Here is a 22857-nt window from a genome sequence, read left to right as displayed (position 1 = left end):
AGGCTTTGGATAGTTTCACTCAAAAATAATACAGTTTCACCAAAAATATACTGTTATGTTCCCCAAGACAGCAGTGATAAACGTTTTTGTGTGCAAGAGAAAATGAGTGGTGGGAATAAATCCACAGAACAGACTCCCAAGACGTTCAGGAGTGAACAACTTGGGTCTCATTTTTTATTTTGGGCCATAATTCCCAAACATAGCATCCCCAAGGTATTTCAACATAAAGTTTGGAAGAGCAATGTGCACAAGCATTTAGTTTATGATGAAGAAGAGTTCAAACTTATCTGGTATCTTTTCTTTTCACAAGTCAAATCTACAAGCATATCACAACAAACCTTCTTAAATCCACTTATAAATTACTAATAGATACTCATAATAAATATTATCTAATAATAATCATGGTTATATGTTTCAGTGTTTATAATCATTCATCTAGACTGTGACAGCCTAACATATTCAAATTTGTCCGGCACAGTTTCACATTTTTTTACACTTCTCACGACAACATAATAACATAAGAGATCTCGATCTTGGTGTTTACATAAAATGAACAAACAATCTGTATCTTACAATCTTACAATAGCAGATGGGTCCAATCGTCAATATGTTTTGCTGCATGCATTTCTACAAGGAAATTACACTTTTGAAATCGTGTAAAAAAAGAAAGAAAAGGAAATGAAAAAGGAAAATAAATATGTGGCAGTCAGTGTTGATATTTGTGGCCACCTTAGATAAATTAATGTTTGGGAAACATTTAGACGTTTGAAATCTTTTCGGCTCATATTGAATTTGTAGCGGGTTGGAGGGCGTCAGCTGACAGCTGTCTTTAATGCGGCCCAGGACACGTTCACACTGCTAAGAGAATGTGGCAGAACACCTACCACCTGTTTTTAAAGCTGTCCACTTGTGATGGGAATCACCCGAGATGGCTGACTGACAGCACGGTGAGAGGACGACAGGAGGCAAGGACACATGGAGCAGCACGAATATGTCAATCAAATGAGGGAAACTCACTTAATTTGTTTCTGCAACTTTGTGTTTCTGTTTTATCTGGACATTGAATGGAGTTCTTTTACAGATACATTTTTCTTTTACCTTGCTGTTCATTTCCCTGTCTGCAGTCTCATGTCATGTTGTAAAGAGCTGAAGATACTCATAAACATCTCTCCAGGAAAAATCTACCAATGTTTTCCTAATCTCTTAACTGTAACTCCATTTTACCTCATTTACATTTTAAAGAGATTTTTTCCTGCCCTTATTTTTTGGCCTGTCAGACTTTGCTGTAGCAACTTTCTCCATGCTCGCAGGTCTCAGCAATAACTTTGTTCAATGTCACCGTAAGTGAAAGAAGTAATTGACAAAACTACAAACAACAGCCAGAAATGTGCAAATTAGACTTTAAAACGATGAAATGAGCGTAATGCATTTTGCACGTAAACCTCCCTGTCACGTGGCCAACCTGTCATTTGCATTATAAAAAACAAGCCAGAGTGGAGGGAGACTTGCCTTGTAGTGTTTCCCCCTCTCTCTCACTGCCTACTGGTTGCTCTCAGTTATCTCAGTCCGCTGGCAGCGGGAGCTGACGTGCTCTCGGTTTTTTCCGCCTTCTCTTCGCGACGTGTCAGGTCCAGTTTAGCACTTGAGGGCAGGATGTGTCAGAATCACAGTCCTCTTTCTCTCCCTCTCTCTTCGGGCTGTCTCACTCCCAAGGTGAGTCAGGCCTCGTCGTCGCTCCAACAGAGAAATAACCCATCACATGGCGTTGGTCGACGGCCAGCCGTTAATAGCCCTGTCGTGATTTGTCAGGGAAAGTACTCATCTGCTGAAAAGTGCGATCACTTAGAGCAAGGTTAAAGGGTTTATGGGTCGAGAACGAGGTGTACAGTCACATGTAAATCTGCCCAGCCAAGGCATGTGTGGGCCTAGGCGCGAATAAAGTTCTAAATCGAAATTGACAGCTTGAAGAAGTTACGACTGTGAGAACATGAACATCGTGAGGAATAGTGAAGCCTGAAGCTGAGAATCTGTGGATCTGCTCTGGTGACAAATTCCGGCACATTTCTCCACAAGTCCATGACTTTCTGTTTGTTTGTCCTCTCTCTAGAACAAGTTCCTGGCAGCTGCGACTGAAAAGGACATCTTTGCCCATCTGGGTCTCGAGTACATCGAGCCTTGGCAGAGAAATGCGTAGGCTCTGCTCCTCCCTGACTGGATGATACACCCCGCGTACAGCAGTGTCTGCTTGCTCTGCTGGGATTCGCTTTCAAACAGCTTTTTAATTCCATACAGTTATGCGTTGTTGTTGCCATTGCATTCATTGTTGTCGTATGGATTACATGCCGCTGAATGATTTATAATTCCTTATTGTCTGTTTGCGAGTGAACACTCCTTCACCATTCTCGTCTTGCCTGTCTGTGTAAGTGTTGTAGTCATGGTCAGGACACAAAGAGAAATCAGACAAGAGTATGAATCGTCTCAGGAGCCTGCGAGGTGCAGGAGAGAGAGGAAGAGCGTGAAAGAAACGCAGAGGGAAGCAAAAGAGGATGACCACGGAGAGAAAGGAGCGAGAAGACAGGAAACCATGAGGAAAGTGAGGGGGAGGGGAGCTTTTGTAGAGCAAAATGTTGTAATCACCCTCCTCCTGGCAGGAAAGTGCTCGGCGTGAAGCTGAGCCAGGTCTCCGGGGAATTGAGAGGCGGGTAATGAGCTTCAGATAGAGGGGCGTTTGGCGTCGCCATTTAGCCTCCATTTAAACCTACGTCCACTGGAGATCATTTAGCTGGCATTCTGCTATCCAAAGACCCATAGCCTCCGCTCTTGTTCCACAATGAGTCCCCTTCCCCAGATGCTCGGCTGAAATTAGAGGCACTCAGCTGCACCGGGAAATTAGGAGGAATTCAGACGGAAGGTAAATGAGTCCACTAACCACACGGATGGATCTTGGCATTCAAAGCGACTCTGGCTCCAGTTCATAAAACATCCATTATCTTATTGCTTTGACTTTGGCTCATGTATGAAGGTTGTTTATCAGGATTCTTGTCCTTATTTTTCAAAAGTGCGGTGGCTCTGTAGGACAAAGTGGATAAGTTTGAAAATGCTGCTGGCTCTGTTTTAGTTTGAAAACTGAGACGGCATTGTAGCATTGACAGGTGTTAACGGAGATCTTAACTCAGTTACCGGTATTCCTGATTGGTTCTTACTCGCCATGACTGTACTACCTGCAGTGAAGACAATATATTACACCTGTGCCGTTATCACAAGCTGGGAATATCGGTCTGTTATCCTCTGGAAAAGAGGAGGGGTGGACTACTGGCTGAAGGGAATACAATTGCTGCCTATACCTGTTGTAGAAATGCTGGGGAAGCCACCCCTGTCCAGTGGACGTAGGTTTAATTGGAGGATAAATGGCCAAACACTATTAAATTACTATTACTATTAACATTATCTTAGCTCAATATGCGAATGTTGCCTCTATTGTGTCACGCTGTTCGTGTTGTCCAATGCTAGTGATGCAAAATGTGTGTCTCTTCGCGGCTTTGCAGTGACTTTGTTTGTCACTTTATTGCTTCTCGTTTGGGTTGAATGCACCAGTAGTCAGGAAATCTCTGCTCTCGCTTTTTACAATAGTTTTTTCTTATTCTCAGTATTTACTGTCTCAAAGCAATTAACTGCAGTGTAGACAATCTATTCTGTTGACATCAGCATGCATATGAGCAGTGTATGTGAGTGGTTAAATGACATTTGTTTTAAGGTGTCTTGTTTTGGACACGGATTGTTACTCACATGGAGCTAAAACAAGAAAGTATTGGTATGGATGTAGCCTGACTCATGTCTCAAGTGATGACATGTCCTGTCCTAAGGTCCACACACCCAACCCACTTTCCCATCCGCCTCTGGTTTATCCCAGAGTTCCTCAATGAGAGCAGAGATAGATGAGAGCAAGCCATTCTAGTGGAATACCCTATTTAAAGATTTTTAAGTAGAACAGTCCAGCACTTTGAGGACTTGACCCAGGCCTCCTCCCTTTATCCTCTCTTCTTTCCCCGTCTCGCTCTTTGTCCCTCTTTCTCTCCCGCCGTGCCGCCCTCTCCACCTTGCTGGCACAAAACAGTCTGTAAAGGTTCTGCGTTGTGGTGTTTACCAGATGGAGCTGACTCTGGAACCCTCCTCTCCTGGGTTATTTAGTGTTTTCACTCAACGGAGATTAACTATTTTATATAGATCTCTCCAGAGTAAAACAAAATCAACCTGACCTAAATAAATTTACATTTGTCCTGCTCTCCTTTTTCTTAATTGTTTTTCAAGTGCAAATGGAATTTCTTTTTTCTTTCACATTAAATATTCAGTAGTGTAAAGGGATTTAAAGGCTGTACCATTCATTCTAGGAATTCACACATTGTTGTTTGTTGGACTTAGAGAGCCTTAAACTGTTTGTAAAGCTGAAATGCAAAGAAGTTAGTGCAGAGAGTAAAAGCTATCTGCTCCAAAGTCCTCCATCTCATTCCTAATACAATTCATTTACAAGATATCACAGATTAAGTGAGGTCATCTTTTCTGTTTGCTGCTTTATCTGGCTGTACTGCAGGATTTAACTGTGACTGCCTAACGATACAGCTGATTATACTGGAGTACTTCATCGTTTAACCTCAGTGAACTGTGGTAAGTACTCATTGAAATACAGACAATTTATTTCTGCACGGGCATTTTTACTCCTGTAACACACTTTCTGTGTTTGTGCTGAATAAACATGAGTCGAAATCGGTTTAGATGAAAGGGCCATAGGGCCACAAATGCTAGAGTGCTGCTGCATGGTCCTTATCAGTATAGATTAACTTGTCACTGTAACTTTTCATAATGTGAATTCATGTTGAGTTCAATGCAAAGCTGCCAGGTTTGGTGTTTTCTATAAAAACTGACACGTGAGATCCTTGAGCAGATGATGAGCGGTGCCATTAGATGAGTTGGTGCCCCTGGGACCTATGAGCTAACATTAGCACGGCTGGTATCTTTAGTGGAGCCGCACTGTGCTGGTTGTAGATATTTACTGTGTAAAAAGGATGACATGACTTGAAAAATTCCAAATTCCAGCTTCACCAAGAGATCAACTTTTAGCTGAAGGTCAGCTCCAAACACTCAGATCATTTGCTTATTCATCACTTTCAGCCAATCACAGGTGGCCATTCTCTATGCAAATCCTTGCCTTTAGCTCCTTGCAGTCTGGCAAACACTCCCTTTTTACGTGCTGGATGTCTGAGGTCTGACTGAGATGACAGATGTGTGAATGTTTGAAAAATTGCTTGCAGTAATTTGCATAAAGGTGCTCCATTTGCTGACAAAAAAAAAAATGTATTTTGCCTCCCAATCAGTTTTCATTTCTACCTATGCAATCATTTCCAATCCCCAGTTTTCTCTCATTGACATTCCAGTGCCAAATGCCTTCAATCATCTCCGTCTGACACCTTTCTTTCATGGCACAGGAGCTTTATAGTGACGCCTCAATGGAATATACCAGCCAGGTCTCACTCACTCTGTGTCTCACAGCAGCACAGCCCGACTCCTGACCTTTCAACAAGCATGTGCGTCTATGGAGGGATTACTGAATAGGTCTGCTGTGCCCGGGCTCAGAGGCCCCCTGACACCGTCTGGGCCTGGTCCCGGCACACACATTCAGTAATTCAGTAATCCATGAATGTATGTGGAGCATCTGTTTACAGTGACTGTTACAGTTTTTGTGTTTGCAAGTCAACAAAATCACAGCATAAAGAGACAAAATGACCACAGAGGGACACCAAATGACCAGGGAGACAGTAAACGGCCACACAGAGATGTAAAACGACCCAAAGAGACCCGGTCGTTTTGTCACAAAGTTTTGCAAAGTGACCATAAAGACACCCAAATGAAACACAAAATGTCATCCCCTGATTTTGGTTGTCACTTTGTGTCTCTTTGGTTCCGCCAGACCTGGTAACATCTGTGCTGTGAGATCTGATCACAGGCTCTCAGGGGCCACATCATGTCAGCTGTGACCACTTGTGACCGCCGTGTGATGTCACTTCCACAATCTGTATACACACGATTTCTGTTGGTACAGACCAGACTGTTGTTTTTACACACTTTGTGCTTAAAGATGTTTCGGTTTAGTTTGTGTGTGTTCGTTTGAAAACTAATTTATGCTGTCTTCATGTACGAAAAGAGATACGATAGTTTCCAACGATGTAACCGTCACTGCTCACATACTACCATCCATACTTTGGCTGTCAAGCGACACATTCACTAGAGGGCGCTGCAGAGACAGAGTTTCTGACAGCAGCAAAAATGGCGATGGTGGAGGAGGTTATGATAATGTGCCTCTTAAGAAAGAGGCAAAAGCGGCTGTTGTTGAAAGTTCTTCCTCTTTGTGTCTTATGGTTGTCTTTCTTGAACTAGTAGCTACGCTTCCCCCCACGGTTTCCGGTGGTACTGCTCCGTTTCATCTGGCTTGTTGATATCTGTAACCTTTAGAAGATGAAATCAACGCAGAGGGCAATCAGAGGCTGCGTCCTTTTCCTCGTAAGTATTTAATTTTGCGCATCGATGAGCCTTAAGAATGGCCACATGCATCCCAGACCCCCTCTGGATGTGGACTGGGTGATCTGATCTCACATGCCTCTTCTATGCATTTTGGATGCATTCACTTCTGTAAAGCGGTCCATTTGTGATATGGTTATTCAGGATGGACGTTAATACAAAATATGAACAGTGTCTTTCACTGTGATGGTGTCTAGTTCCTTTGAAATAGGAGGTGGGGGGGCTTTTGCGGCCTCTGTGCCCATGAGCTCATTGTCTCACAACTCGTTAGTGGATACACCGCCATGGGAAAATGGCCATTGTCATTGTGCAGCTCTGACAATTTGTCACTGCAGATATTATGAGGTAGATTGAGAGAGTTGATGATACGTGGCGGTTTTGCATTGATAGGAAGTGCTCAGAGATTAATGGGTGACTCTTTGAGGAGGACACATGGACCTGAGGGAACATGCATCAACCGTAAGGCTTCCCTGGAGACGTTCTGAAGATAGAATGTGAAGTGTCACTTTTGCCTCTCAAAATCATGTGACGAAAGGACATGATGAACGTTGAGCGAGGGAGTGTGTGATGTGAACAAGAGTGCCAACACGTGCCGCAGAGGTGAGAGCAAGCGTCTGTGAATGAAATTGCTAAAAATGAGCAGAGCAGATGCACAAAACGGTTTCAGTCTGATTACTATCCAAACCATCAGTGCAGCGAAGAAACATCACAGTTTCCATCACAGTTTGAGCCACTGGCACATCTATCCTTTCATGTCAGACATCCAGCCAGTGAAAAGGAGAGGACCGAAATAGATTGGGACCAAACACGGATCCTGTCTGAGCCGAGCTCCTTGGGCAAACTTTTTCTTTGTATTGTATCAGAAGACAGTGATTTATTGGCTGTGCTGTTAGGGGCTTGAATGCATGTGTTGGGGCCAGTCAAAGCCAATGGGGGAAGGTGACAGAATAAGGACACCGCGGATCTATGCCTCTCAAGGCGTGTCACCACGTCAACTCAGCCGGAGAGAAGTGAAGCAGATGCGTTGCTTCTGTTGCCGAGTGTTTGCACAACACGAGCCTCTATAATTTGCCTGAAAAAAAAAGAAAAGAAGAGAAACTGAGGATTTGTGTGATCAGTAAAGATGTTAAATACGTATGTTAGAGATGATTCACTCACAAAGACAAACTCCACTCCCACCAGTGTCACTGTGACTTTCAGACTCCTTCTGTCTGACGTGTACGGAGGGATGTGCGGAATCGGCGTGAGTGTGAGACAAAAATCACGTGCACACACACGCACACACACACACACACGCAGCAAACTTAGACTTGAGGTGACCTGCTCCGTTCGTGATAAATGACCTGCATCCTTGATTTCGGGGAGGGCGGACGGTTTCAGAGATGGCGTGTCCTCCTCCACAGGTGGCCAGGGAATGAGAGGAAGAGTGGGGGGGGATGAGAAGGCGGAGACGCACCATCTGCTGCAGCATGTCACAACACTCTTCCCTCCGCTTTCTGCTTTGTGGCTCGCAGGCAGGGGAAGAGGATCTGATCCGTTTGTCTTTGTGGGGATGTGTGTGTGTGTGCAGCCTCTGCGTGAGCCTGCATTCATTGGTTGGTTATGATTAAACTTTAAAGACAGAGAAAACTAGGCCTATGTGCAACTCACACTCTTAGTCATCCAATTAGATGATTGGCCAGAGTCCATACGTCTCTCGAAGACCCCACAGGCATTCCAAGTTGTTTGTGATATCCCTCATCTGTTTTGCAATAGAGCTCAACAATGTCGTTCTGGAATAAAAATCCCATTTATTTTCTGAACAGAGATTTTGATCATCGGCCATATTGTTTTGAGACAAGCTTTGGGACTGTGAAACGATGTTATACGCTCCTGTAGAAGCCACAAATACAAATGATATCAACAGCAATTTAAGAAAAACTTTAGTCGTAAATTCAATTTTCATCCTCAGGTATAATAGTGACATGTCTAGTTTGCTTTACATGTTAATGTTTACCATGACAGTAAAAATCATGTCAGCTGTTATTGGCTACAATGGATCGTTCAGCATTACTTCACTAGGTTTATACACTTCATGAATCACTATATACACATATGAGATACAATATATTGCAAGAGTATATTAACAAGATACATTTTTTATAATTGGAATGGTTTATTGGAGACATACTGTAGTTTCTTCACTTGTGGAACACGCCCCCCTCTTCATCAACGAGACTACGGTGGAGCGAGTCAGCAGCTTCAAGTTCCTCGGGGTCCACATCACTGATGACCTGACCTGGACCCATCACACAGACTCCATCAGGAAGACGGCCAGACAGCGGCTCTTCTTCCTCCGCAGGCTGCAGAAGCTCCACATGGACTCCAGGATTCTCTGCAACTTCTACAGGTGCACCATAGAGAGCATCCTGACTGGCTGCATCACCACCTGGTATGGCAGCTGCACCGCCCTGAACCATAAGGCTTTACAGAGGGCGGTGAAGTCTGCCCAGCACATCACCAGGACGGCGCTACCATCCATAGAGGACCTCTACACCCAGCGGTGCAGGAAGAAGAACAGCCGGATTATTAAAAACCCCTTTCACCCCAGCCATACAAATGTTTGCCTGCTGCCGTCTGGCCGACGGTGCCGCAGCATCCGGGCTCAGAGACAGTTTCTTCCCCCAGGCCATAAGACTTTTAAACTCCTCTGAACTGCAATAACTCCACCAAACCAGCACCGTGGCATATTTGCATATTTGCACTACTGCACAAATTGCACTATTGTTGTTTTACTTTATTTCTCTCTTCATCTGTAAATATATATATTTAGATATACATATTTTATTTTCTATTTTAAATGTTGATATTCTATTTTATTCTATTTTATACTATTTCTATTTAATTTGTTTTGGTTGTAATTACTTGAGCATTGCTAGAAGAGAGCCTGTGACTCAAGCATTTCATTGCCAGCGACTGCTTAATGTTATTGTTGTGCATTTGATAATAAAAATCTTGAATCTTGAAATCTTATATCTTGAATCTTGAATCTTGAATCTTATGATCACAGTCTTGTACCTTTACCTTTTTTAAATATTTTTCAGTATTCGTTTTGCTCCAAATCAAATCTTTCATGGTCACGATTCATATCTCAGCTGGTCGACATGGTTCCATTCTTCAAACTCTGAAACGTCAATGGAGAACGTGAAAGGGGAAATTTACCTCTGAAACCAGAGCTGTTCTGATTCTGACATTGTCTCTGACTGTTACAGTATCAGAGAGCATTGGTGTGTATCACAATCTGTGTCCACTCGCTAGTGTAACTGTGTGTGTATGTGTGTCCTGTTGTCAGTCTGTTCATCTATCAGCCATTCCTTCCCCAGTCCCAGTCTCTCCGCCCGCTATTCCAGATGGACCCACTTCCATACCAGGCTGCTAATGAGGCAGCGCTGCTCATACCGTGGCTCTTTGAATCCAGGGTCAACCATTTAACCCCACCAACCAACCCCACCTGACCCCATGTATTTTTAGGCCTAACCTCATTTCATGCTGAATAAACACCCACCCTCCAGGGACAGGCCAAATGCCATCCCGATGGATCGATTAAGAGAAATGAAACGTAAAGCAGTGCGGGTGGACAATATCTCAGCGGAGTGCTACCTTTAGCTTCTCTAGTTAAGCACAGACTTTTCTCAAAAGCTGAAACTGTACCAGATCTGGACTGTTCTGGTTATGGTAACTCGTGGCAGAATGGAGACAGTCTCTCTTAAAGAAGAGCAAGAGCTCAAGAAAAGGAAAAAGACAGTTGGAGGCTGAGAGCTGGATGGAAGGAATGTTTCAGATATAAAGAATGCAGCGGGAGATTGCTGGGTCAGACCCTTCCCCCCCCACTACAATGGGAATATATCCAGAGCATTGTTCAGCACAACCAGTTGAACTTGGGCTGGTTAAGAAGATGGTGGTGTGTAAGTGAAATAGCTGGAAGGAGACAGAACACCAGACCAAGCAGACACAGTATACACACAGAGAGACAATCTGGGGACAGTTACACACCCAAGTGAGGGAATGCATTAGAAACACGAGGAAAAAGCTGAAAGATTCTTATCGTGTCACATCTTCCTTTTCATGGTAATTAAAGGTGGTGTTGTGGAGTTTTATCAGTAAATCAGAACTTTTTAGGTTAATCACTGTAAACTGGGACCATTGTAAAGATGCCTGGCAGCATCTCTGCAGTTAATTTTGCTCTGTGGAAGGAGAGAAGGTGTGAAATCTACTGCATTACTTTGGTCCACAAAATGGCAACAGCTTTGGTTTGATTCATGTAAAACTTGGTTTCATTCCCACTGTCATCATTGCATCATTTTTGCATAAAATGGTGTGTTGATTGTTGTGAAGGGCTGCTGCAAACTCCTTGCTCCTCTGTAACAAAGAGAGAGATTGTCCTCATCGGAAAACTGCAGCATTGATGGTTTGGTGCAACATTTTGTAAATAGAGCTTGTAAATACTAAAACCGGAAGGGTCATTCTTGACCTTTGGAACAAGATTTAAGTTTGTTAACCCGAGGTTTGCTTACAATATGTGTCACAGAGTTTCCACAGCTGTTGAGAACATTACACAGGAAAGACAAGAAAGAAGTCAGACAAGAGAGGAGTCATTGAGCAACTGAAAAAAAAAGGTTTGATTCTGAAACGATCCAGCTTGAACAAAGATGTGGCTGCATTCTCTAGGACAACTCCTAAAGTTTGCGTTTCTCCACGCTATCAGGAAGTTTGTTTCTGGTTGACGGTTCATCCGTCTGTTGGTACGTACATACGTCCCACTCTTGTTACACAATATCTCAGGAACGCTTCCAGGGAATCCTTTCAAATTAAGTAGAAATGTTCCCACTTCACAGATGAACTTTTGATTGGCTCAAAGCCAGAGGTCAAGGGGACAGCAAGCGCTCGTGGGTTTTTGTGCACGTGATAGATATGGAAAACCAACAGGGAATTTTATTCCCTCTGACTCAAAGTTCAACTGATAAGAAATTTGAGTTCAAAGGTCAATGTCACAGTTGCTTCTCAAAACGTGTTGTTAGCCTCTTCAACAGGGAAACTCAAGTCTGCCTTTAGCAACTTTCATGAAAGTTTGACCAGTTGTTGTTTGGACTCAAATAATAACTGATTACATTTCAGAGGTCAAAAGTAAAGGTCACCATGACCTTCTATCAGTGTGGGGGGGAAAAAATGATGTAGCCTGAAACTGTTCTAGTTGGAGGAGGCATACAACCACAGGGCGAAAGTTTTCTTTTAGGGGGAGAGTCAAACATTTTCTTACACTTTTGATTTTGTGAATAATGACAATCGGTCCTGAAATACAAAGGTTAAAGTAGCAAGATGTTTTCCCCTTACAAAGCCTTGGGTAGAGAGGATGGTTTCGTCTCCGACTGACATGAGAGACCAGTGTTTCCTATCTCTACCAACTGTCAACAATGTTTTTGATACCTTAACCATGATGTTTCCCTGACCTTAGACAACGAACCAATCCCCATTAAGGTGTTTTCTGATCTGTTGCTCCTCATTACATTACAATACATTTCATTTAGCTGACACTTTTATCCAAAGCGACTTACAATAAGTGCATTCAACCCTGAGGGTACAAACCCAGAACAACAAGAATCATCAAGATCAAAGTTTGTCACTGCCTTCCAAAACCCATATGACCCTTACAAATATCATATTTGAGGTTTGTTTAAGTTTAGGCAAACTAGACTCTTGGTAAATACATGTAATATTAATTTACCGTATCGCAGTGTGCTTCTGTGATTTAAAAAAAGAACCCACAGCTGAGTGGGAGCATCTGAAGGACTGAAAGGCTAATTGAACATGACTGAACTGTACATAAGCTTTATGTGCTGTGTCATGTGAGAAGCCAGCTTGTCTACAATAAATCCTTGTGTGCGGCTTCTGACTCCTTGAACACTGAATATTCGGTCTCTTGCTGAGAGGTAGATGTTATTACAGTGCGAAGCTTCAGCCAGCAGGGGGTTAGTTTAGCATAGTACATAAGTAGGGTGACACAGCCTGGCTCTATATATATAGGCAATGGGGATGGCAAGACTGCAGGAAGTCACTATTCCCCATCTGTTTATGGTCGTCATGCCTAGACAAGTTAAAGCCCTTTTCAGACATGACCTGCCGGTATAATACGAAGAATTGGCTACGAAGTTTACCCAGAGTTTGCCTTCCACACATTCACAACACAGCGGGGCTGGTTTCTGCACAGACAAATTCACAAAAGCAACAAATCCTACGCATTATTCAGGAGAGAGGTGGAGCAGCTGGGTGCAGCAGGCAGAGATACAACATGACAACACACAGAACCTGGCGTTGGATCCAGTGGCGGCTGGTGAAAATGATTCTAGGTGGGGCTGTAGGTGCCAGAAGCTTTCGGTAACTATCCCAATAAAAGAACCCAAACCAAAAGATACCATTGTTTTAGGGATAAACAATAATTATTTAATTGCCCTTTAAAAACAACAGTTTGACAGATAATGACAATAATATGAGATGTATATTAGTGAATACTCTTAATACAAAATTCAAGTTCTTGAGAGACATTTACAAGTGGTTGATGATTAAAAATAACTATATACAAAGAAAAACTGTCTCATAGGAACATAAAATTTACCAATTGGATTACATATATTAGTGAATACTCTTAGTACAAATTACAATATCATTGTATATTATTGTAATATTTACAGGTGGATGATTAAAGTTAACTATATACAGTTAGCATTAGCTGTAAGGTGGAATCAGGGTCAGCTATGGCATGATAGAAGCAAGAACGGCAGACAACGTTACTCACCCCGCTGGTGCGCGCTACCGCACTCGTCTTCCCCGGTGGAGCGACTCCACGCTGTAAGCCAGTCCGGCAATGTGACAAGGTGTCTCAGTCAAGTGTGCCGACCAAGGTCCCGGAACGAAACAACAGCGCCAGGGAGACGCCAGTAAGAGTGGGCTGCTGCCTTAAATAGGGGCTGACAGCGCCCCCAGTGGCAGGGAGGGCACCCGCATCTGGCCACACTAGGATACTTAAAGCTTGGGGCGATATTTTTAGCGCCCCAAGCTTATCAAATTTGATGACGCTCATTGGCTAATTTACCCGTTGCTATGTGTTATTTTGCCTCAGCAACAGCCTACCATTGGCTGAGCTGCTGCAGTGCTGGGGCGACTTTCCCAGCGCCCCAGGAGGGAGGAGAAATGACCATGGACACAAATTATCCCCTAACTAATGGTTTATATTATATGTATGACTGGTTCTTGATGATTCAAAACATATTTATTTGTAGAATAAGCAGTACTTAAATTATTATTTTGAAAAAAATAAAAAAATAAAAATAATTTTTAAAAATCACTTTCAATCAGGTGGGGCGGCGCCCTAGCGCCCCCTATTGGCCAGCCGCCACTGGTTGGATCTTATCCCCACAAACTCTCTTACACATCAAATTCTCCTGAATTTCTACAGACTTTATACTTGGAGGCCAGTCGGAGAGAGTCCATGGAAAACTGTCGGTTATTTGCGTTCACACTTGCACCTCCGGAAAGCAGCTTAACTGGGTGCAACCTCATATTAAATGGGCAGACATCTCATCAAACTCTCAGCCTCAGAGGGACTAAGCATATTTCCCAAAATGTCAAAGTATTCCTTTAAAGGAGGCCGTCAGAGCTAAATTATTGAACAGTGTTGAGGTTGTTACTGAAGCAGACGTGTCATGTGATCTCCCTTTTTTTACACCGAGCACTCATTGTGTCAATCTGGATGATTGCTCCTGTTTAATGGATTCAAAAGAGGAAATGGATGCTATCACTGGGTGAATCCCAAGGCATCTTTAATTGTCAGTCGGGCACAAAATGAGTCCCTGTCCTAATTTATTGGACTTCATTTATCAACACGCTTCCTTTTCATTCACATGAGAGCTCGCTGCAGGAACAGATTTCTGTGCCTTTCTTTTACACAGGCTGACAGAGGGTGACACTGTAAATTGAAGGTGGTAAAATAATGTCTGAGCTGTGAAAATGTGGGATATAAAAGTCCTTTTTCAGTCAGCGTTGTTTGTCTTCCAAAAAGCTCTACAATAGAACTGTCCTCATTTAAAACCACTTCTTATGTTTTAACTTTTACATTTAACGATCGTGTTGTTTGGAGAGCTATTCTTCTTTTAATGCTAATGCCTCCTGAGGTTTGACAAGACGACTCTACGGGCTACACTTCCTGCATTTAAACACAGATCACAGGCTTAACCAACATATTGTCCGTCAACTACAAAAGAGCAGGTGTACGGCTCGTTGACAAGGCTGCAATCACACAGGGAGCGTGGAGACGATCAGAGAGCCGGCTGCAATCAGGCTCCTCACACTTTATTCTTCTCATCCCTTCCTTCTCCTTTCCTTTCTTCTTGTCTGAGTCTTCTCTCATTTAATTGCTGCTACTGACGAGCACAGCAGCAACAACTGATGTTATTCCTTTTAATGGCGAGTCCTAATGTTATCTTTGGAGCATTGCAAAATGCTTCACATTTTCTAATGGTAGTGTTTATAACCCATCTCTCTCCACACCGCCCATCTGAATGCACCCTCGAAATAGGAAGGGAAGTGATGAGGGGTGGGATTAACAGCGACTCGATGCTGCCTCTCATATTGCAGCCTTTTCTTATCCGCGTGGAATTCAGCAGCTCAACACACCACAGGAGACACAGACACACACCGTGTGATGAAAGGGATTTTAATTCACACTTCCCTGCACACTTCCTCACTGTCTTATTGTTAACCCCGTGAGGATCAGTGAAAAGGAAGGGAATGGAAGTCAGTGCGTCATGTTACCTGTCCAAACAACACTGGATGATCAATAACATATTTGTTTAAGTGGTGACAACATTTCTAAACAAGTAATCAACTGTACGTGGATGAAGCTATTGCACAGAAAAAAAGTATAAATAAAAGTAGTGTCTAGCTATCGGTTATTTGCTGCAAGTAACCGTCAACATAGTTAAATATCACTGGTAATAAGTGAGGGAAAAATATAAAGAACTACGCTTTTGACCCTTTTAAACAGCAGTGTCATGGTAAGAAGATGTTTAAAGCTATAAGGGTAAACTCACTGAAACTCATGCTAAGATAGTTCAATGATCTGAAAGTGCAATCAATAAAATTCCAGAAAGGGTAACAGCTAAAAAGATCCATCCATTATGGGGAGCTGGAACCAATCAGCCTTCATTGGGCGAGAGCTGGTACACACCCTGGACAGGTCACTAGAGTACAAGAAACAAACACAAACACCTACAAGTCTCCAGTTGACCTAATCCCAATCTGCATGTTGGATTATGGGAGGAAGCTGGAGAAGTCTTTGCACCATGTGTGAATTACGATAAGTAACACAGGACAACAACTGCACCTCTGATCCAAACAGTCTGGACCTCCTCCTATAATATGAGTTTTAAAGAAAATCATGCAGTCCTGTCAGTGACACGTATTTTTCTACAAACATCATTTAGTTTAAATTTGATTTCAAATGAAAGTTATGTTTCATTATTGATGTAATTCAGGGACATGATTAATTTATTATTTTCTGCATAAATCTCAGTTGAATACCAGATAAAATAAACTCACTTTTTGTATAATACTCATATTTGGGTAGTTTTGAGTGACATTCCTTTATAATCTTAGCAGTATTTGAGAAATAACAGCTGGAGCTTTTCAGTACTGTTCTAAGTGCTACCACATGTTACCAGGGTCAATATGTTTGCACAGTAATAATACAAATTATATTTTTTTTCTCAGAGGGAGAAACTTTTCCCCGCCATAACCATAACAGTGTTTCCTTTACAAAGGCCCAAATGTGCTTTTCTTGACTTCCTCCTGTCATTTCAAGTGTCAACAATGCTTTGAACATTACAGGCCCTTGAGTCTGGGTCTGCAGGCTACATGCTGACAGCTGGAGGTAATTCACTTTGCTTCATTTTGCTCACTGTTAACGGCTCATGGGATGATAACAGCAGCACAAAAGCTTTAATCATATTCCTCTGCCTGCAAGAGAGATATTGCTTTTTCTCCCAGTTTATTGAGCAGCTAGGGGAGGGGGCGAGTGCCTGTGTGTGTGTCTGTGTGTGTGTGTGTGTGTGTGTGTGACAGTGTAAAAAGGAAGGAGTGCAGGGTGGAGGGATGTGTGAGGCTGTAAGGTGTCATGGGTGGCCGGAGGACATGTATCATCAATCTGCTAGCTGGAGCTTCCTGAACATGGGGCGGCGTTAAAATGAGCCCCGGCACTTTCCTGGGCTAATACCGGTGATATTGAGATATCACACCGCTTTTTTATCCTTCCAGGCACTGAGGGAGGGGGGCACACGAGCCAAGTTTAAACAAACAAGACGGAGGAGAGAGTTCTTCCACAGGGGCTGAGGTGTTAATCTAATAGGGACATTTCCTTTTGTTTCCTGCTCATGCCTCGGTCCTCACTTCCTAACTCCTCTTCGGGATCGAAAAACAAAAGCCGAGGGAGCCCCGATGCCGCCCCCGCCGTCACCGTGGCATATAAATAACAGTCGCGCAACAGCAAAACAAGTGTAGCACACCCCATCTGGCCCTCCACCAGTGTCTGCCTCAGTCACCGAAATGGACAGGAGCGGTGTATAGAGCGGGAGAAGGAGGAGATCGGATGAACAAAATGACTTCTCCCACCTCACCTCAAGAGTGTAGCTGTGTGGAAGCCAAAAATGAATCTCATTGTTCCTCACTTATAAATAACAATTTGATAATAAATAGCAACTCATTGTGCGATTGCAGCAATATTGGCAGAATTAAATGTGTGGCATAGAGTTTATCTGAAGGTACAGCATGCAGTATCTGCTATACGTATAATCCCCTCTGGCTACGAATCAAATGAGTCATTATGAGTCCGTCGACAAGCTGCATGTGGGCTGGAAGCTAAGCTGCCCACATTCAGTAGGTTCTCATCACTGCTAACGTGTGACCGGTGCTTATTTGGTATCTGTCCTGTTATCTGTGTTTCCGCTCCGTCATCTTTTCGATGTGTGGAGAAGGCAGGAGCTCTTTGGCCCCCACCGCCTTGCGATTGTTCTCTAATTCATTTCCCTGATATCAGCCAGATGGTTTTTCATCACTTGCATGAACTCTGATTGATTCTTTGAGCAAAGCATGTTCCATTACCAAGAATTACTCATCCGTCGATGGGCACGGGCGAGAGGGATATTAATCAGTGTAACCTTTGTAACTAACAACCTTGTTATTCTTGCAAAGCCAAACACACTGAGAATTTGGCTTCGTCTGGGGCTCATTATTAAGAGCGGTGCAGAGCAGACATTATACATTGCTATTGATCATGTGTGAAGACAGGCCTGCACAGTCAATACCCACAGCCAATGAAAAATTGTGTTTTTTTTAATGATTGAAAACTGCAGAGAAAAAACAGTCTCTCTTTGTAATGTGTGTCCTCTTTGTGAGAGCTGCTGCTCTCCGCACACCTCTCTCTCTCTCTGACGTTACACAATCCTGAGAACATTTGGTCAGCGATGGAGAACATCAACACTGATATTGATTTCCTCAAGTACAGTTGAGGGTGATTAACAAGAAACTCATCCTCTTCTCTATTCTCATCTGACACTTGTAACCAGGGTGGCCGAGACGTTTCACATAAGCGCATTTGTTGGAAAACAAGAATTCAAAAGCTACAACACGATTGCAATGGTAACATAACGACAACGGAAGTGAGTGACAATATATGTTGACACTGAAATTAAATTGACTGCATTTCATTGTCAGTGAAAACCTGGACAAATCAGTTTAAAATAAGATGCTTGTCTATTTGAGTTGTTACGGTACAGGTGCCTGGAGCATCCAAAAAGTAGGAACGCACCTGTACTGTAATATCTCAAATAGACAAGCATCTCATTTTGAAAAGTGTCAGTCCCATTGTCACTCACTTCCGTTCCACTTCTGTTCCACTTCGGTGATTGTGTTTCAGTTGTGTGGCTTTAGCATTTGTGTCGTAGCTTTTACATTTGTGTGTGTGTATGTGTGTGAGTGTGTGCGTGTGTGTGTGCGTGTGTGTGTGTGTGTGTGTGTGTGTGTGTGTGTGTGTTTCTCTCACCTCATAGCCATTACATCTTGTTCCTCTGTGGTGTGTGTTCCAGCCTTTTCTATTTTCCAAGTGTTTTTCCCTGTATTGATTATTTAGACAATGATTTTTCAACCTTCTTTTGGCCTCATGACAATGTACAAAGGTACAGGTCCTGCACACACACTCCCTGCTGGACTGCACTCCGGTGTGCTGAACCTTCCGATACTTTTCACTGAAACTGAGAGTTATCTGTTCCTGGATGTGATGATTCCCAAGCTGCATATATTGTATGAAACAGCGTATAAAGATAAACGACCTGCCTCCACTTCCTGCTACTATCAGATATGAAGCCCAAATAGCCCGGATACGAACTCTGCCATCTTGTGCAGTTGGAGCCAGAGTCTGTGTTGTAGCCATCAGGGGCTGGAGCTGCGTCATGTAGGTCCTTCAGATACACACACTCAACCAATTGTGAGTCAGTCTTTGTCTCACCCTGTTTTTATAGCATCAAATAACTAATTAAAACCGAGTTGACAGGAAACAACTTGAACAATGGGAGAAGTACAACCTGAAATGACCAGAAACGAGTTTTAAGAAAAATGTGTGACTAATTTACCGTTGACATATCATCAGACTGCAGTGGTCTTCTTTAACCTCTGGGATTACTTCCAACCAAGTTGCCCACCTTAATAAAACTGCATCCAGGGGTTTGGGGCTTTGGTTGAAACCCAATGGTTTGTTTCAAATATATGGATGAAATCAACTGTTGTCATTACAAAATACAGTGAAAACCATGTGTCACTTTATTGTATATTTTGCACACTAATGAGGTAAATTATGTACATTACAGTAAGTACAACATGATATGGTGATTCTACCCTTTTTAAAGGTCGTCCTGCCTGAGGGTTGAGTTTTTAAATCTTATAAAATAAATGATGGTTAATGACCTGTGAGTGAGGGCAGACGTGAGCAGTGAGGGCAAATTCTCAAGATATTAAAATAATGCAAGAAAAGCCTCAGTAATTAGGAGCAGCTATTTTTAGGGCCTCTTAGGTGAATAGTGGCAGCTGATGACTATGAGTTTTTACTTTGAGCAAATATGAGCTAGACATGACTGCTTGAATGTAGAAAAAATCTATGATCTACTATATTTTTTAATAAGACTTGCCAATACACATTATATATTGATTCATTTAACAAGAATATGAAAACAGAGCAGAGGTGCAAAACGACTTGCTTGCCTTGGAGTAATAGGTTAGCACTCTTGTCGCATCATTATACCTTATCCATCACTTAGTCTGTCAGGGATCTTTCACAGATGATACTGGAAATATAGAGCACTGATAATCATTTCAATATTGTACTGGGAATACAAGTCAGGGAAACAGATGGATTGTTACACAGGGTGTAAAACATGCTAAGATTTATTTTCAACGGTGTGAAAATCAAATTACATTCAATGAGCTTCTCCTGTCTGATTCCACTGGGAATACATGTATCCAATTAATACTGCTCTGCTGTCTGTGCTAATGAACGACATCGCTTCCGCTAAAGTGTTAATCAAACCACACCCACATGCTGTTTACACACACACGCACACACACACAACCCTGCAGACACACACTTTAAAAATACAGCAAGTCCTACGGAGTGAATATGACAACTCGAGCATATAGAGGTGTGTTTAAACAGTTGTATTTATGGAATAGGAGAGCCCACTGAGAGGCTGACTGATGAGGTGTCTGCACAAATGAATGATGGACATATCAGGTGCCTCATTTATAACCGACACTGAGCCAGACTGAGGCGTTGGAAGGCTGGAATCTATACAAACAAGCTCTGCCCCATTTGTATGGACATTTTAAGCACAGGGGGAAATTGTTAATGTAGAACTCCGATGTGCAGGAGTGTAACATAATGAGAGGCCGGGAGAACGGAAGAACGTTTTTTGTATCTTTTGCTACTATTATGCAAGAATATTCCATTTCACCTCAACCACATTAACTGTCACTTAAAAATCCACGATATCATCATACAACATTAACATGTTACAGTGTCAATAGTTTTTCATTCTATCTTCTAATGCTACATCAACAATAAGAGTTTAGTTTTCATGATCTCCATGTTGTTAGATTTATTTACTATAGATTGATGTGTAAACTGCTCAGTGAACAGAGGCTGTTAGGTGCTCTGGAGACACAGTTGTGGCCAGATGTGTGGGACTATTAGTTGCGAATGTGCTCAGTTAAGTTGTGGCTTTTCCAAAGATTATATAACTTTTTTTATACAAGTCGACCATTACTGAATATTAAATAGGAGCCAAACATCTGGCTCAGTTGTCTAGTATCAGAACATAGTAGTAGCAAATAGTCAGTACACACGCACAATCAGTTTGTCCTTTGATTGACTTTATTCACTTGTGAATGAAGCCACATTTAAAAAGAACAATTGATCAGGGAAAGCTGCATTGCAGGCAGAGGTCAGACTCATCTCATAGTTTATTTAAATTTGAAACATCAGTAAACTAATTTAATTTCCAACAGCTATTGTGGGTGCAGCACAGCCTGGCTTTGAAACAAATACAGAAACTGTTAGAGGAGGGAATGATGACTGTTTAATCTTTCATCTTCACCAGTTACCAGTTACCAGATACCGGTCAGGTAGAAGATACTGAGCTGCTCTAAGGCTACTGGCAGCTAATGTCAACTTTCAAGTTGGAATGTCTAGAGGTAGTGAATCAATCGATACGCCTTAAATATCAATATTACAACTTTGACCACGTCAGTTGTTTGTATTGGCTCGCTCTAGATCACAACCAGATTATGCAACATGCAAATATTCTATTCTATAACAATTAATGGACATGGTGTGTTTTTCTTGAGCACTCCAACAGAACTACACCTATGACTTTAATGTGTGGGTTCATCAGCTGGAGCCAAATCTGCTTAACAAATATCAAGAGGTGAGTTTTGCTTTCGTGTCTCCCTCATAAATCTGTCCCTGCTCTTGACGGCCTCTTATTAACTGTTGAAGACACCCACCTCCATTCAGGGTTACTCCGTTTGATCTCATAAATTGTCCTCTTTGTTGTATTGGTCGCTAATGCAGACATTCATGAAGGATTTGTTGTAACCATTAATGGTTAATCGTAAAATAATTGTTGGTAAGGCATGAAGTTTGACAAAGTTTATACATTTTCTAGTTGAATGTCATGTGACGCCATTATTGGCTTTTGTGTGCACGTACACCTTCATCATGGATCCCACGCACTGATTTGTAAATGAGGTCCCCGAAGGGTGGAGGAAGACGAGACCTTGCCCATGGAGTGTTTGGTTTAACAAACTCATAATCTTCGGCAAACATTACAAACACAGAGAGTCAAATATTTATCCCTAATACCCTCACGCCTCTGCTCCATCTGGTGTGCACACTGCTGTGGATAAATAAGCTCTAAGGTAGAACTGTTGATTAAGGCTAAATGACATGAAGGTCAGTTCATAACTGGATCTAATAATAACCTACCAGCCCTGAACTTCTCAGGATGTCCATTACACTGCTGTACTTTAGACTTGTTCAGCTCGGTCGGGACTGGACTCCTGTTTGGTTCATCTGCTGATCTGATCATGTTTTGTCTTTGACTGCGTAAAGAGCAACTCCATGATGAATGTCTCCTGCCCTGTCTGTGTCTCAGTCTGGGACCCAACAAGAAAAGGTTTGCTTAAAGCAGAAGTATTGTGGTTTTATTTGTGTTATGCAGGGTTTCTGTATGTAAAAAGTTCAGCAAAGTTAAAAAGCCCAAAGTCATTGATAAAGGGATCTCTTCTCCTCCACACAGAAAACAGCACCTGAAATGCCTCGTCACAAATCTGGCTGATACTACTGGGGCATCGGGACGTCATGTGACATCACTGTGCACCTCATTTGCATAATGCAAACCTAGTGGCCCGCATACGGCCCAACGAAGTCAGGTTAAACAAGAGCGGAGGCCAACATATCCAACACACAATAGAAGCAGTTGATATATCACAACAGTGTTATTTATTGGGGTGGGGCCTTTAAGAGACAGGAGCTAAAACAAAGGGTTTCAGACAGAGGGTGAAAAGAGGAGCTGCAGCAATGGACAGCATAAGGAAAGTGATGCATTTTCTAAACATTAAGGTATAAAGACCTTTTTGTGTAGTTTCCAAAAT

The 22857-nt window shown here is 42.5% G+C and overlaps 1 protein-coding gene across 3 annotated transcripts in view; it reads left to right on the top strand.

Annotated features, from left to right (window-relative positions):
* dntt (deoxynucleotidyltransferase, terminal) overlaps positions 1-5197 on the top strand; it is a 99883-nt gene extending 94686 nt beyond the window's left edge. For all 3 annotated transcript variants that reach the window (XM_053435870.1, XM_053435871.1, XM_053435872.1), the window contains one exon: positions 2108-5197. In XM_053435870.1, the coding sequence (XP_053291845.1) occupies positions 2108-2194 (87 nt within the window). In that variant the 3' untranslated portion in view covers positions 2195-5197. The remainder of the gene's footprint in view (positions 1-2107) is intronic.
* The last annotated feature ends 17660 nt before the right edge of the window (positions 5198-22857 follow it).

The sequence above is a fragment of the Pleuronectes platessa genome, chromosome 12, assembly GCF_947347685.1.
Source record: "Pleuronectes platessa chromosome 12, fPlePla1.1, whole genome shotgun sequence".
Taxonomy (NCBI): domain Eukaryota; kingdom Metazoa; phylum Chordata; class Actinopteri; order Pleuronectiformes; family Pleuronectidae; genus Pleuronectes; species Pleuronectes platessa.
This window is presented reverse-complemented; position numbering and strand designations above follow the sequence as displayed.